Source organism: Vicugna pacos, chromosome 5, assembly GCF_048564905.1.
Source record: "Vicugna pacos chromosome 5, VicPac4, whole genome shotgun sequence".
In the NCBI taxonomy this organism is placed as follows: Eukaryota; Metazoa; Chordata; class Mammalia; order Artiodactyla; family Camelidae; genus Vicugna; species Vicugna pacos.
In genome coordinates, this window is record NC_132991.1 from 1,376,820 (window position 1) to 1,391,431 (window position 14,612).

The following is a 14,612-nucleotide window of genomic DNA, read 5'->3' on the forward strand; positions in this document are numbered from 1 at the left end:
AAGTGAAACAAGCCAGAAAGAGAAAGAAAAATACCATATGATATCGCTTATATGTGGAATCTAAAAAAAGGACAGAAATGAACTTACCTGCAAAACAGAAACAGACTCACAGACATAGAGAACAAACTTATGTTTACCAGGGATAAAGCGGGTGGGAAGGGATAAACTGGAAATTCGAAATTTGCCCCTCTTGGGGAGTGATGGAAATGTCAGCTATCTTGATTGTGGTGGTGGTTTCATGGGTATATACATCTATCAAAATTCATCAAATTATACATCTGAAATATGTGTAGTTTACTATGCAGGAATCATATCACAATAAAGGTGTTTAAAAAATCAGTGGTTCATTGTGTCTAAATTGTACAAACAATATGGTTTATGCCAAACACTTGATTTCCTTAAATTTTTGGTGTGTGACTGACCACATATAAAACCTCTGGCCTCCTAGGATCAGGCAAGCTTTCCTGGCAGACAGTGTTTCATACCCACCAGGATTTAAAAAAAAAAAAAACAGAAATGGGAAAACAATAAGTATTGGTGAGAATGTGGAGAAATTGGAAACCTTGTGTATTACTGGTGGTAACATAAAATACAGCAGTGGCTATGGAAATTTTGGCAGTTCCTCAAAAAGCTAACATAGAATTTACCGTATGACTCAGCAATTCCACTTAGATATATATCCACCCTTAGATAAATACCCCAAAGAATTCAAGTCAGAGAGTCAAAGAGATACTTTCACGGCAATGGTAATTGCAATGTCACAACAGCCAAAAGGTGGAAACAACCCAAGTGTCCATCAACATTTGATGAAGAGATAAAATGTTGTTGTACAGTAATCCCCCTTTACCTGTAGGTGATACGCTCCAAACCCCCAGAAGCCTGGAACCTCGGATAGTACTGAACTCTAGATAGGCTGTTTTTTCCTATGCATACATATATACATAACTATGATAAAGTTTAATTTGTAAATTAGGCACAGAAAGAGGTTTACAACAACAGTAATAAAGTAGACCAATTATAACAATATACTGGAATAAAAGTGAATATGGTCTCTCTCTCAAAATATCCTATTGCACAAATTTAATGCCTTTTTCATCTTAATCAAACACTTCAGATGCACTGTGGCCATAACTGTTGCAGTTTGAAGTGTGACAGCAAAACTAGCATCAATTTCCATTTCCTTCTCCTTCATAATTTCATGGATAGAAGCTTCCTTCTAACCGTAGATCTTATTGACCTCAGAATATGATTTTTGTTTTCTTTCCTTATTAAATCAAGAACTTTCACCTTTTCACTTTAAGGAAGCACTTCACAGCTTCCCTTTGGCATATTCAAATTGCCAGCATCACTACTCCTGCACTTTGGGGCCAATTTAAGTAAAATAAGGGTTACTTGAGCAAAAGCACTGTGACACCTAGTAGACAATATGATAACCAAGATGCTATTAAAGGAGTAAGTGGATGAGATACGCTGGGCAAAAGGACGATTCTCGTGCCACGCAGGAGGCATAAGATTTCATCACGCTACTTGGAAATGCGTGCAATTTAAAGTTTGTGAATTGTTTACTTCTAGAATTTTCTATTTAACATTTTTGGACCCCGGCTGACTTCGGGTAACTGAAACCAACGAAAATGAAACTTTGCATAAGGGGAACTACCATATATACATACAATGGAATATTACTCAGCCATAATAAGCAATGACACATGCTGTAACACAGATGGACCTTGAAACCATTACACTAAGTGAACTAAGGCAGTCACAAAAGGACAGATGTTGTGTGATTCCACTTACATGAAATATCTAGAAACAGAAAGTAGATTAGATTAGAAGTTAGCAGGGACTAGGGGGAAAGAGAAATGGGAGATGACTGCTTATGGTTAGAGTTTCTGTTTAGAGTGATGAAAAAATTTTGGAAATACATAGTGAGTTGGCACAACATTGTTAATGTAATTAATGCCACTGAATTGTACATTAGAAAATGGTTAAAATGGCAAGTTTCATGTTCTATATATATGTTACCATAACAGCAACAAAAAAATAAGCAACGGACTGGATTCATTCCCGTATAAAAGTTTTCATACAGAAATAGTATATGATTTCATATTGCTTCATAAACTAATAGTGCTGTGTATAGGTACTGGTTTATGCTCTTTAGAAGTTTGAAAATTTACGAAGACATTTATTATGGCATCATTTATAATAGGAAAAAAAAACTGGTAGCAACCTAACCACCAACAGCAGCTGAACAGTTAGACAAATTATGGTAATTAACTTCATAGTAAATTATATCGTCATTAAATTATCGTTACGTAGCAACGTAAAAAATGATTATGATATACTAAATTAAAAGGATACTTTGTATATCGTAATTGGAATTGTACTTTAGGTGAGAAAACACTTATAATAATAACTATTAGCCTAGGCTTGTGGGATTAACTAATTTCAAAATACTTCCCCATGTTTTCTGTATTTTTGATATATTTTATTAATAATAAATTAGTGAATTAGCCGGTGTGGTCACAAGCTCACTGCTCCAGTGCGGAAGTAAGTGACTTCATGCAGTGGTTCCATTTGAGTGTCCATAGCTGACTCGCCCTTATTTCAGGCCCCACGGATGGCTCCCTGCTAACCCCCGACCAGGGGTTCTGGTGGGGACCGTGACCCAGCGAGGGCTGGGTTTGCCTGCCCTCTTCTAGCCCCCGGTATTGCATGGGAAAACCACTAAAAACTATGTACCTAGATGCAAATTTAACTGGGCGTCCTGTATTTGCACTTGCCCAATCTGGGAACCTCGCCCCTTCACCCACCACCTACCGTCTCACCCCTTTCCTCACCACCGCCCCGCTGTCAACGCCCTCATCCTCACTGCCCTCCTCGCCGCCCATTCCTCTGCCCGGAGCCCCCGGATCCGCCCTCCGCCGCGCGGCGGCACCGGAGCCGAGGCCCCACCCCGCCTCGGCCGAGCCCGGGGTCCACCCCCCCACCGCCGCGCGGGTCCGGCCGGCGGAGCGCCCCCGCCCCCAGGCCCGGCGGGCGAGCGCGCAGGCGCAGGCGCGGAGGGCGGGCGCGGGCGGAATGGGGACTGCAGCGGCGGCAGCGGCGGCGGCCGGGGAGGGGGCGCGCAGCCCGAGCCCCGCCGCCGTGTCGCTCGGCCTGGGCGTGGCCGTGGTGTCGAGCCTGGTGAACGGGTCCACGTTCGTGCTGCAGAAGAAGGGCATCGTGCGCGCCAAGAGGCGAGGTAGGAAGGGCCGCGAGCCCTCCTCGGGGTGGGGGGGCGTGCGTGGAGGGAGCCGGCGCCCGGCGGTGGGGAGGGCAGCGGCCGCAAGTTGCGGGGGTGGGCTCGGGTCGTTGCCGGCGCGGGTCCGGACACGGGGCGGGCACCTCGGAGGGGCGAGCTGCGCAGACGGGCGGGAGGGCCCTCGCCCACCGCAGGCGCCGGCACGGACGCGGCCCTGCGCGCCGGGAGCATCTCCACCGCGGCCGCGTCTCGTCCTCCCGCAGCTCCAGAAGCGGCCCCAGAATCACCGCTGTGCCCTGAGCGACGGTTTGTGTCTCCGCCACCGGTTTTCTCCCTTCCCGGCGGCTGGAGAGGCCTTGTCCAGTTTTACAGGGTTTCTCCAGCTGACCTCTTTAACTCCTTCCCAGATTCAGTCCCCTTGCAGCCGCGCAGCCCACCGACCTGCCCTCTGGTTGGAGCCCAGGTGTCCCTGTCACCCGCACCCACCGGCTGCTAGGGAGAGCTTCCTGTTTATCCCAGAGTGGTCGGAGCCCCACGCCTGCCCAAGAAGGAGCGACGGGCTCCTGCCCCTGCTGTGGCGCTTGCCTGGGTTGCACTTGCAGGCAGGACCTGCTGGTTCCTCGCTCCCTGCAGTGGCCACGCCAGTGCAGAAGAGCGAGCCGTGCGCTAGGCAGGCCCGGGTGGGACCTGCGGGCCAAGGAGGCGCTACTCTCAGGGTCCAGCGAGAGGTGCATGCTTTCCTGTGGCTCCTGGGGTCCTTCACGGAGCCATCTCTGGTTTAGATGTGACCCACCCAACTACAAGTGATCTTCAGTGTGAAGAAAACGCAGGGCAGATTAAAACAACAAAAAATGGGCCAACTGAGTAGTCTCTGGGTGGCTGCGCCACCAAATACCACTTATTAATGCGGAAGGTGAGAGATGCAGCCGATTTCTTTGCCAGCCTCCTGTTCTGGGAGAGGCCTGAGAGTGTTACTGGACGCAAGTGGTACATGCTTTGAAGATGAAAGTAAACGTGTCCAGAAGTCCTGAGAAAGCCTGTGGTGGTTTACTGTGTTCTGCAGGAATAGTGTTAGGAACTCTCTGGGAAGGAGACCGCCAGGTCATAGGTCTGAGAATAAGTAAACTCATTTAATAGTTCAGATTCTAGACTGCAAGTGAAACTTTCTCCAGTGCCCTGGATGGTCAGCCAGGAGAAGTGAGGAAAGAGATAAAGTGGCCGATAGTCTCCAGTGAAAATATAAAACAACAAAGACATTGCAGTCTGTACCTGAAATTTAAATAAAACCAAGTGCTGTCTCCTTCGGATGCAGACCTGTCTCTAAGGTGACATCTGGAAGCAGTGCACTTTTCAGGGAGCACCTGTCCCTGTGGCTCCAGGGGTGGGCAGAGGGTTTGCAGTGACTTGATAGGCTGGGCATATGATCAAGTTTAACCATGAGAGAAACCTCACACAAACCTGAATTCAGGAAGAGCCTGCAAGATACCTGACCAGTCCTGTCAAGGTCGTAAAATCTGAAAGACTATGGAGGAGTCTGAGGACACATGGCCATAAGACATAGGTAAAATCTAAAGACACTTGAATGTAGACTTGAGTTAACAAAATACAATGAGTAAAACTAAGTATGTTACTTCAGCTCAGCTTATATGTTCAAGGGAATTAGTGAATAAGAAAATAAAAAATGCAGCAACCTGAAAAAAAAAAGATTGATACAGTGATTTATACCTGCATACTGTGCCCTTAAATTAGTAAGTGAAAATGTGGTTTTTGCTAATTTCATACTTCCCCAGTTACCACCCACCACTGCTAATTCAAACTAGCTGGGTTGCTTATAGTGGTGGAAGACAGATATTAGACTTTTTTTTTAATTGAAGTAACATTGTTTTACAATATTGAGTTAGTTTCTGGTGTACAGTATAGTGATTCAGTTACATTCATATATATTCTTTTTCATTATAGGTTAGTATAAGCTATTGAACATAGGTCCCTATGCTATACAGTAGGACCTTGTTGTTTGACGGATATATAGTCTTGTTTTGATAAATTTCGTTTTATTTGTTCTGCAGATATTCACGAAACTCTTGCTGTGTGTCAGGGACTGTCGTAGGTACTGAGGATACGGATTGTTAGAGTCCATCCTTGTGTACTCGCTTTGGCAGGACAGACACAAGGATCCACTCCTTGTGAAACCTTTTCCTACCTCTGCTAACAAGCTGCAGAGTTGGTCATTATTAAAATGACTGAAATACAGGAGATGGGAGGAAAGAGGAGGTAGCTAAAAACTGGGGAGTCAAGTTCTTGTGTTAAGGGAGACCTGATGGTTTCTTACAGTGTAAAAAGCTCCGTCTCACTAAAAGTTTCAACTTCAGTGCATTGCCATATGCCAGCATTTCTCTGAAGTCTCAGCTTCAGGAGAGCCACGGTCTGGTCACAGCCCTTCTATTGGTGATGTTGGTGGGGAGCGGGGCTGGGGTACAACCTTCTCTGTTAACAGATTTCACTCACTCTGGGAAGGACCTTCCCAGTGAATGGAGCACTGTCCACAGCACAGGTTCAAGGTGAACCGCCTGACTCCTGGGGTGGCTTTGAAGGACTCTGCAGTTGGGAAGACGGCAGGGGGGCATGTGGGGCCAAAGGTCATGGGTAGTCTGTTTAGTGTTAGAGCCCAGCTGAAGCAGAGCTTAGACGAGGGAAACAGGGTAATCATCGGGTGTGAAGGTGTTTGTAGGAAGCCAGTTCCAACATTAGAATTCCTGTGCGAGTGGTTAGACTAGGATGGCCCGGAGCCTCTTCCCTAGGGGCGAGTGCAGGGGATGTCCTGCCCTCAGACAGTGTGGGGACAGTTTCAGAAGGGTCATATGCTTGGACTTGCTGGAGGCTTCGGAGAACTGTATGGTTAAGTAACTCTATATAGAATACCCTAGACCAGGAAGAATGATTTTTTAAAACAGAGATTTTTAAAATCCCTTTCATCAGAACCAGGAGATCCCACCTAATGCCCATTAGGATGGCTATTGTTAAAAGGAAGAAAATAAAAGGCAGAAAATACCAAACGTAGGTGAGGATGAGGAGAAATCAGAATTCCCCTCTTGGTGGGAATGTAAAATGATGCAGCCGCTACAGAAAACACCATGGAGGGTCTTGAAAAAAATAAAGACAGAACTACCGTATGGCCCAGCAATTCCACTTCTCGGTATTTATCCAGATAAATGGAAGCAGGGACTTGAACAGATTATTTGCACACCCCTGTTCACAGCAGCATTACTCACAGTAGAGAGAAGGTGGAAAGAACCCAAATATGCGCTGACGGAGAGTGTATACATTCAAAGGAATATTATTTAGCGTTAAAAAGAAAGGACATTCTGGCACATGCTACAGCATGGATGAGCCTTGAGGACATGATGCTGAGTGAAATAAGCCAGTCACAGAAGGACAAACCTTGTGTGACTCCGCTCATGTGAGGTACCCAGAATAGTCAGATTCATAGAGACAAAAAGTAGAATGGTGGTTGCAGGGGCTGCAAGAAAGGGAGATGAGGAGTTAGTGTTTGATGGGCACAGAGTGTCCGTTTGGAAAAATGAGAAAGTCCTGGGGATGGGTGGTGGTGATGGTTGTAGAACACGGTGAATGTGCTTAAAGCCATAGAACCGAGCACTTAATAATGGTTGAAGTGGTAAATTTCATGTTCTGTATATTTTACCCCAATAAAAAAAAAGTTCTTTTCATATTTCATAGTTTCCTTCCTGAGAGGAGTACAGCATAGCTATGTAATCACACTGTTAAGATGCTCGGAAAGTGAGTGAGTCGTCTCCTGAGAGTGGAAACTGGGATCCAGGCTCCCCGGCTGCTAGTCCCAAGCGTTCTGTACTTTGTTACCAAAGGGCGCGTGCTCCCTGGCTGTGGGACACACACATTTTCTCCTTGCCTCTCCTCCACTCCCAGGCACACACCTAGGTACATGCACCCCCCACCCAGAGAGGAGGCAGACACGTGTTATCTGCACCCTTTTGCTCTGCGATTAGTCTCCACTGCTTCTGCGATCCCTCCGGACCCTGACAGATGGGGTTAGCTTCCTCTCCCACCATGTGTCTTCTTGGTGCCTGTCCTCTGCCTGCTTCTGCCCCTGAAGCCGGGGGGATGATGGCTTCTTCACTTGTCTGTGTTGCCCCCAGATCCCAGGTCTTCAAGTCCGGGCACACGTCTTGTCCACTGGCTATGAGTAACCATGGAGTGAAGAGGGTAAAACTGAACCTGATGTTTTATGAAACTTTCTGAGCTTTCTTCAAATTATTCAGAGCTGACCTCATTTACCTTTGGCCTCCACTAAGTAACAAAATCCAGAGCTACTGCTAGATCTGAAAATCTGTAACCCTATCTGATCTCTGTCCAGCCCCAAGGGGAGGTCATCGATAAGAAACAGCCAGGTGAGAGTAAGCAGTGTGCGCATTAAGAGCATTTGAGTAGCTCCATCGCCTGGACATACCTGGTTTACCTGATAGTGTTTCCGTAAGAAGAGAAGATAAGGAAGGCTGCTCCTCACGGAAGGCTCATCGTGTCCCAGACTCGAGCATCTGCCATGGTTCCGTGGAGTCACTGGACTCACACGGGCCCCTCTCCGTTGGGGTCTTCTGGTGGGTTGCAGTCAGGTGGTGGCTGGAGCTCGAGTCATCTGAGATGTGAGTTCTTGACTAATTTGTCTGGGAAAGCTGGAATAGCTGGGGGCTCCCTGAGCCCCATCCCCTCTCTTGTCCTGCCTTTCTTCCCTCCTCTCTCCTTCCATCCCTCCATCCCTCCCTGCTGTTCCCTGGAGGCTTCCCTACGCCGCAGTGGTCCTGGAGGAGTCAGACATGGCAGATAGCTTCCCCTGCACCAACCTTCCAAAGGCTAAAGTGGAAGCTGTGTGGATCCCTGTGGCCTGGCCCTGGAAGTCCTGCAGTGCCATTTCTGCCACATCCTGTTGGCGTCCTCAGCCAGCCCAGGCCCAGTGTGGGAGGGGACTGTGTACGGACCAGGCTACAGAAGAGGGAGATGACACATGCACTTGGTGCCGGGCTGGTGGTCCCGGGGCCGGAACCCAGCTCCGCCTGACTTTGAAGGTCTTTCTTCCTCTGCTCCCTGCAGGGAAGGCGAGGGAAGAGACAGATACATTCACCTCAGATAAGGCTTTTCTGATGAGACCCCTCACAATTCACTTGGAAAAAGCTGGTGCTCTGATAATGGGTTATTATAAGTGCATGTAAATAAAACCTAAAGACAGTAAGGCAGGTACGAATTTCATATTTTCATAGGACAGAAGTGGAACTAGATCACTAACATAAATTCGTACACGAGATACCCCTTGGTCTTACTGAACTGCTTTTGGACAGATTATCTTTTTTCCTCAAAAATGTTTACAGATATAGTGTAAAATATAATATAACTTGTATTTCCAGTCTTTTAATTAAGCCCTTAATGAGTAAACAACCCTTTACAAAAGTTGTTGAACCATAAGCAACTAGAAAGACCACTTTTCAAAAAGAATATGCCCAGTCCCGCACTCCCTGACCCCACAGCTGGGGGGCCAGGACCCTGCGGCTGTAAACTGACCCCTTTTAGATGTTGTCTGGATCGGCCAGGTTTACCTTGCTTGTTGGTGCCCAGCCAACAAGCTCTTCGGTGTGATATGATTACTCAGAGTTTACCATGAATTCCCAGAACCTGGGCATAGTCATGTTTTTAAAAGAACATCGTCTTGTAGTAGCTCATGGTGAAAAAGAATATGAAAATGAATGTATGTATGTTCATGTATGACTGAAGCATTGTGCTGGACACCAGAAACTGACACAACATTGTAAACTGACTATACTTCAGTGAAAAAAAAATATATACAGAAAAAGTGAAAAAAAAAAAAAGAGCATCTTCCTGACTATAGAATATATGGTCATTGTTTAAAACCTGGGAAATATGTGCTACTATGAATAGGAAAATAAAAAGTATTCATCTCCTTACCTTGAAATAGCTACTGTTACAACTAAGATGTGTTTCTTCCTAGTCACATTCAATGCTTATATTTCAAAATTGAATTTTAATGAATAAGTCCTATGTACAAAATATATGTAAGGTACAGAGAATCATAAAATAATACCTATCAGACATTCCAAAAACTTTTATCTATCCTTAAAAATTAAAACAAAAAAAAGCTTTTCTACTACGGAAAATATCAAACGTATACATAGAGAAAACAGTGAAAAGGACCCCCGTGTACCTGTCCCCCAGCCTCAACAGTCATCAGTCTGAGCCAGCCTCATTTCGTCTGTACCCCAGTGCCAGCTCTCTGCCGCCACCCCTGTGGAGTTTTTGACAAATTCCAGGCAGAATACCATCTCCCTTATGTATTTCTGTATCTCTTTGTGAAACATAACTGTAATACCTTCATTGCACCTAAAAATTGACAGTAATTCCTCAATGTTCTCACATATCTGGTCAGTGTTTGGATTTCTGTGATTATCTCATCAGTTTTTTCCCCCCAGTTTGTCTTTTGGAATTGAGATCCGGTCTTGACCCATGCATTGCTACCACTGGTGCACCTCCCCTCTTTTCTTCCTTCCTTCCTTCCCGCCTTCCTTCCCTTTCTTTGCAGATTGTGATTTGAAGATTCATCATGATGTGTGTGTCAGTGGTACGTACGTTGCTGAGCAGTGTTCCATTGTTTGACTATGTCACAGTCTGCTTATCCATTCTGAGCATTTGGTTGTTTCCAAATTTTTGCTGTTTGAGTAAAGACGCAGTGACAGTTCTTACTTAATTCTTTTTTGACTTAGAGTGTTCGTATCTTTGGGGTAAATATCTTGGCGTAATATTGCTGGCTCATGCAGTGCTGGGTCATGGAGTAGAGATATAACTAAACTTTAAGGAACTGCTGGACAATTTCCCACTACAGTTGTACCATTTTACACTCCTGTCAGCAACGAATGAGAGTCCCAGGTGGGTCTCCACATTCTCTTCAGCGTTTAATTTTAGCCATTCCCAGTGGGTGTACAGTGGTATCTCATTTTGTTTTTAATTTGTAGTTCTCTGATACCAACATCTTATGATGAGTTGATTGGCCATTTGTATATGTTCTTTTGTGAGATGCCTTTTCAAGACTTCTGCGTATATTTTATTGGGTTGTATCTTTTTATTATTGATGGGCAGTATATATCATATATATTTTATATATATAATCTGGGTATAAGTCCTTTGTCAGGAAATATTTGCAAATATTTTCCCTGAAGCTTGCATTTTCATTTTCTTAAAGGTGCCTCTTGAAGAGCAGAAGTGTTTCATTTTAATCAAGTATCACTTATCTTTTTTTTTCTCTTCCATGTGATTAGTACTTTTTTATTTCTGCCTAAAAAAAAAAAATCTCTGTTTTGCTTCAGGTCACAGTGGCATCCTCTTGTGTTTTCCTCTAGGAATTTTATAGCATTAGCTTTTACCTTAAGGTCTGTCTTGATTTAATTTTTGTGTATGATTAAGATATGAATCAAGGTTCAGTATTTTCCCTACTGGTATACAGTTGGTTCAGCAACATTTGTTGAAGATACTTCCTTATTCAGTTACACTGTTGCTTTAGTCCATGATCTGAGTGCGGGTTGATTTCTGAGCTCTGTTCTGTTTTATCGTATCTGTCTTTCCTTATGTCAGTACCACACGGTCTTGATTATGTAGTTTTACAGTCAATCTTAAAATCAGGTTGTATAAGTCATAACTTTGTTCTTCTTTTTCAAGATTGCTCAGCTGTTTTTTAGGAAAATAAATCTGCACATCTAACAACCAACATACAAACAACTTCAAGTACAAAATTCATTCATAAGTTGATGAAAACCAGGTGGTCAGATTGGGTCTAATTAATGCCCTTATCTAGCTGTGTTGGTGACAGGAAAGAAAATTTCTTGATAGTCCTTTTTTAAGAACTCTGTAAAAACCATGTAACATCTTTTTACACGTTTTTTGAAGTCAGGGCATTAGTTAATTAGTAAAGACACAGTGATCCACTCTTGCTTGGCTGTTAGCAACTTCTGCTGCTTCTGTTAAGAGCACCCAGGGATGGAAGCAATTTTTCTATGTATAATCAGAAGGTAAATAAGCTAGATGACTATCTGTATTTCTATGCTTCAAAGTCATATTTTAAGAATATTTCTGATTTACATTTATAACTAAATGGAAGGATTTAGAAGCCACAAGTCCATGGTTGAACAGCATCGCTGCCAGTTGACATTATCATCCCGACAAGCCCCTTTTGTATTTGCACAACACTTCTTTGTCTTATAGTTCAGCTGTTATAAACAGCCATTCAACTCTCAGTTAGCATCCAAGGTTTCCAGCATGAGGAAAAAAAATTCTGAACCTTAACCGTTGCTACCTTTGTAACCCACAGCTGGGAGTGGAGGGGAGGAGGCACGAGTGTAGTCAGGTGAACAAACAAGATCCTCAACGTTCTACAATTCTGAGGCTCTTTGTTCTTGCTGAGGCCAAAGAACTTGAAGAGTCCCAGGTTTCAGCTGGAAAGAGGAGAGCATGGACATAGGTTTGAACAGGTACTTTCTGGGGGTGTCAAGTGAGTGACTTTAGGATTTTTGGGGACAGCAGTGAAGGTGAAACTATGAAGGAACCAAGTCGTTTTAGGACATGAGAATAATATCTGTCTTAGGGCCCAAAAGCCAACATGGAGTGCAGACACCTAGGAGTTTCTGGCTGCATAAGGATGGAACCTGGGGCAGCCAGCTGAGTGAGGAGGCTAGGCACAGGCGGGTGGGCAGGAAGAACCATGGACTTCCTTCAGGGCAGGGCACAGGGGATGCTGCTGGACCGGGCCCTTGTGGACCATGTGGAAGAGCATTACTTTGATCAGCAGTTAAGGATGTGAGGCAGATGTCCAGATAGAAAATTGATTTATTTGATGTCCATGGAATCAGAAAAATTTTCCCTAATACTGACTTAAAAGCTGAGGGTGATCACAGTACCTTTTGGATTTCAGCAAATACAAGCTCCTCCTTGGGGGTGTGAGTGGGTCCTCCTAGAACACTTGGAACTGACCTGTACCGTTTGACTAAAGGGAGGCCAAAAGCTTGTTATTTCTGTATCCCTGGGTACCTGGTATCCCATGTTCTTTCCCATGTTAGTGACAGAATCCATTTCAAGCCACCAAAAAGCATGTGCCGTATGCTGTTTAATGGTGTGGGGAAAACTAGCAGTGAAAGAGGAGAGCCTCAGTGGGTCCCCTTGTGCTGGCCACTGGCACCCTTGGACCGGCTCTCACTGCAGGAGGGCTGCCCACATTCTAGCTGCTGCGGTAGCAGTGATCCTGTGACTCATAAACACTCATGACCAAACTATATTCATTACAATAAAGGGAACTGGCCTTTCCCTGCCCTCAGCATAGACACCCCTGCACCCACAACAGGAAAGATTGTGACTGATTCCTCAATTTCAAAGTCCTAAAATCTTTTTAATATCATATATAGAGCTTGGAAAAGTTATTGAGTAATTTATTGTGTGCATCTTCTAGCAAAATGAGCTTCAGAATCTAGAATGAATTACGTTCAGTTGTTTAAAAGGAAGAATACAAGTACTTACTTACAGACAAAATAGATCAGGAGTGGCTATGCTAATATGAGACAGAATAGACTTTAAGACAAAAATTGTTACTAGAGACAAAGAAAGACACTTTATGACAATGATCTGATCCATCCATCAGGAAGATATAACAATTATATGTGCACCTAACAACAAAGCCCCAGGAGAGAAATAGACGATTAAAAGGCAATAGTTGGAGGTGTTAGTAACATACTTTCAAAAACGGATAGAAAAACTAGGCAGAAGATCAACAAGGAAATAGAAGACTTCAGTGACACTGTAAACCAACCGACATGTTATGTTTTAATCATTACAGTTGAATTTATGCCATTTACTCTTTGTTTTCTCTGTCTTATATTCTGTTCCTCTATTCATTTATTCCTTTATTTGCATTCAGTGAATTTTTCTAGAGTAACATTTTAGTTCCTTTAATGATTTTTTACCATATTTTTAAATTATTTGCTCTAGAGCTTACCATTGCATCTTAACTTACAGAATCTACTTTATCCTTTAACTAAACTCCAGTTAAAGAAACATTACTTCTATATAGCGACATTGCTTCTTCCTTTATTTTATCATTCTTGTACATGTTACATTTTTTACGTTACAAACCCAACAATATATTGTTTTGGCTTATAATTAAGATAATATAAAATTTATATAATTTTATGTTCTAAATAAGCTTAGAAAACAAAAGAAAGCAAGTATAAATTTATAGTGTTTGTTATGTCACTTTCTTATTTGCCATTTCTTATTCTCTTCATTTGCTTCTGTGGCTCAAGTTACCACCAGGTTACCATGTCCTTACTCAGTAAAACTTTGCTTACACACATGTGCTGTTCTTGTCAAATATATTACTGTATGTTATATGTAACATATGTATAATGCTGTTATGTTATACACCCAGCAATACAGTAATTTATGTATTCATTCAGTACCTCTTCAAATCAGTTAAAATGAGAAAGGACAGTAAAGTTTCATTTATACTGTCTTTTATAATTATATAATTACCTTTATCATTGCTAGAGGGTGTGTATGTGTGTGTATGTGTGTGTGTGTGTGTATTCAAATTACCATCTGGGGTTACTTGCTTTCACCTGAAGAACTTCATTTAATATTTATTGTAAGGCAAGGCTATTCTCAATGAATTCTCTGTAATTTTCCTTATCTGGGAATGTCTTTGTTTTGGCTTCATATTTGAAAGATAGTTCTGCTGGATATAAGATTCTTGGCTGACAGTTTTTTTTTCCCTTTCAGAACACTGACTATATTATTCCACTGCTTTCTTGCCCCCACTATTTTGCTGAGAAGTCAGTTGTTAATCTTAATGGGATTCCCTTGTCAGTGGTTTTTCTCTTGCTTCAGAATTTTGTCTTTGAGCATTTTTACCAATATGTGAAAGGATGTGGATATCTTTGTGTTTGTCCTGTTGGATTTTTTTGAGCTTCTTGGATGTATAGATTTTTATCCCATTTGGTAAATTTCACTATTTTTTTTGATACTTTTCTTTCTTTCTGATAATCATATTATGTCTATGTTGATATTCTTAATGATGTACATTTCTGTAAGGCTCTATTTATTTTTCTTTGTACCTTTTTCTCTGTGTTTGTCAAAATGTATAATTTTTATCAATATGTCTTCAAGTTCACTGAGTCTGTCTTCTGCAAGGAAGTTCAAATTTTCTGTTGATTTTTTTTTCCTTTCTGTTATTGTACTTTTCAACCCCAGAGCTTCCATTTGGCATTTAAAAAAATAATTTCTATCTCTTTCCTGA

At 43.0% G+C, this 14,612-nt stretch overlaps 1 protein-coding gene across 1 annotated transcript in view; it reads left to right on the top strand.

Annotated features, from left to right (window-relative positions):
- Nucleotides 1-3,067: 3,067 nt before the first annotated feature.
- Nucleotides 3,068-14,612, top strand: part of NIPA1 (NIPA magnesium transporter 1) — a 42,341-nt gene continuing 30,796 nt past the window's right edge. The window contains exon 1 of the mRNA XM_072960750.1: nt 3,068-3,241. Within this exon, the coding sequence (XP_072816851.1) occupies nt 3,079-3,241 (163 nt within the window). The 5' untranslated portion in view covers nt 3,068-3,078. The remainder of the gene's footprint in view (nt 3,242-14,612) is intronic.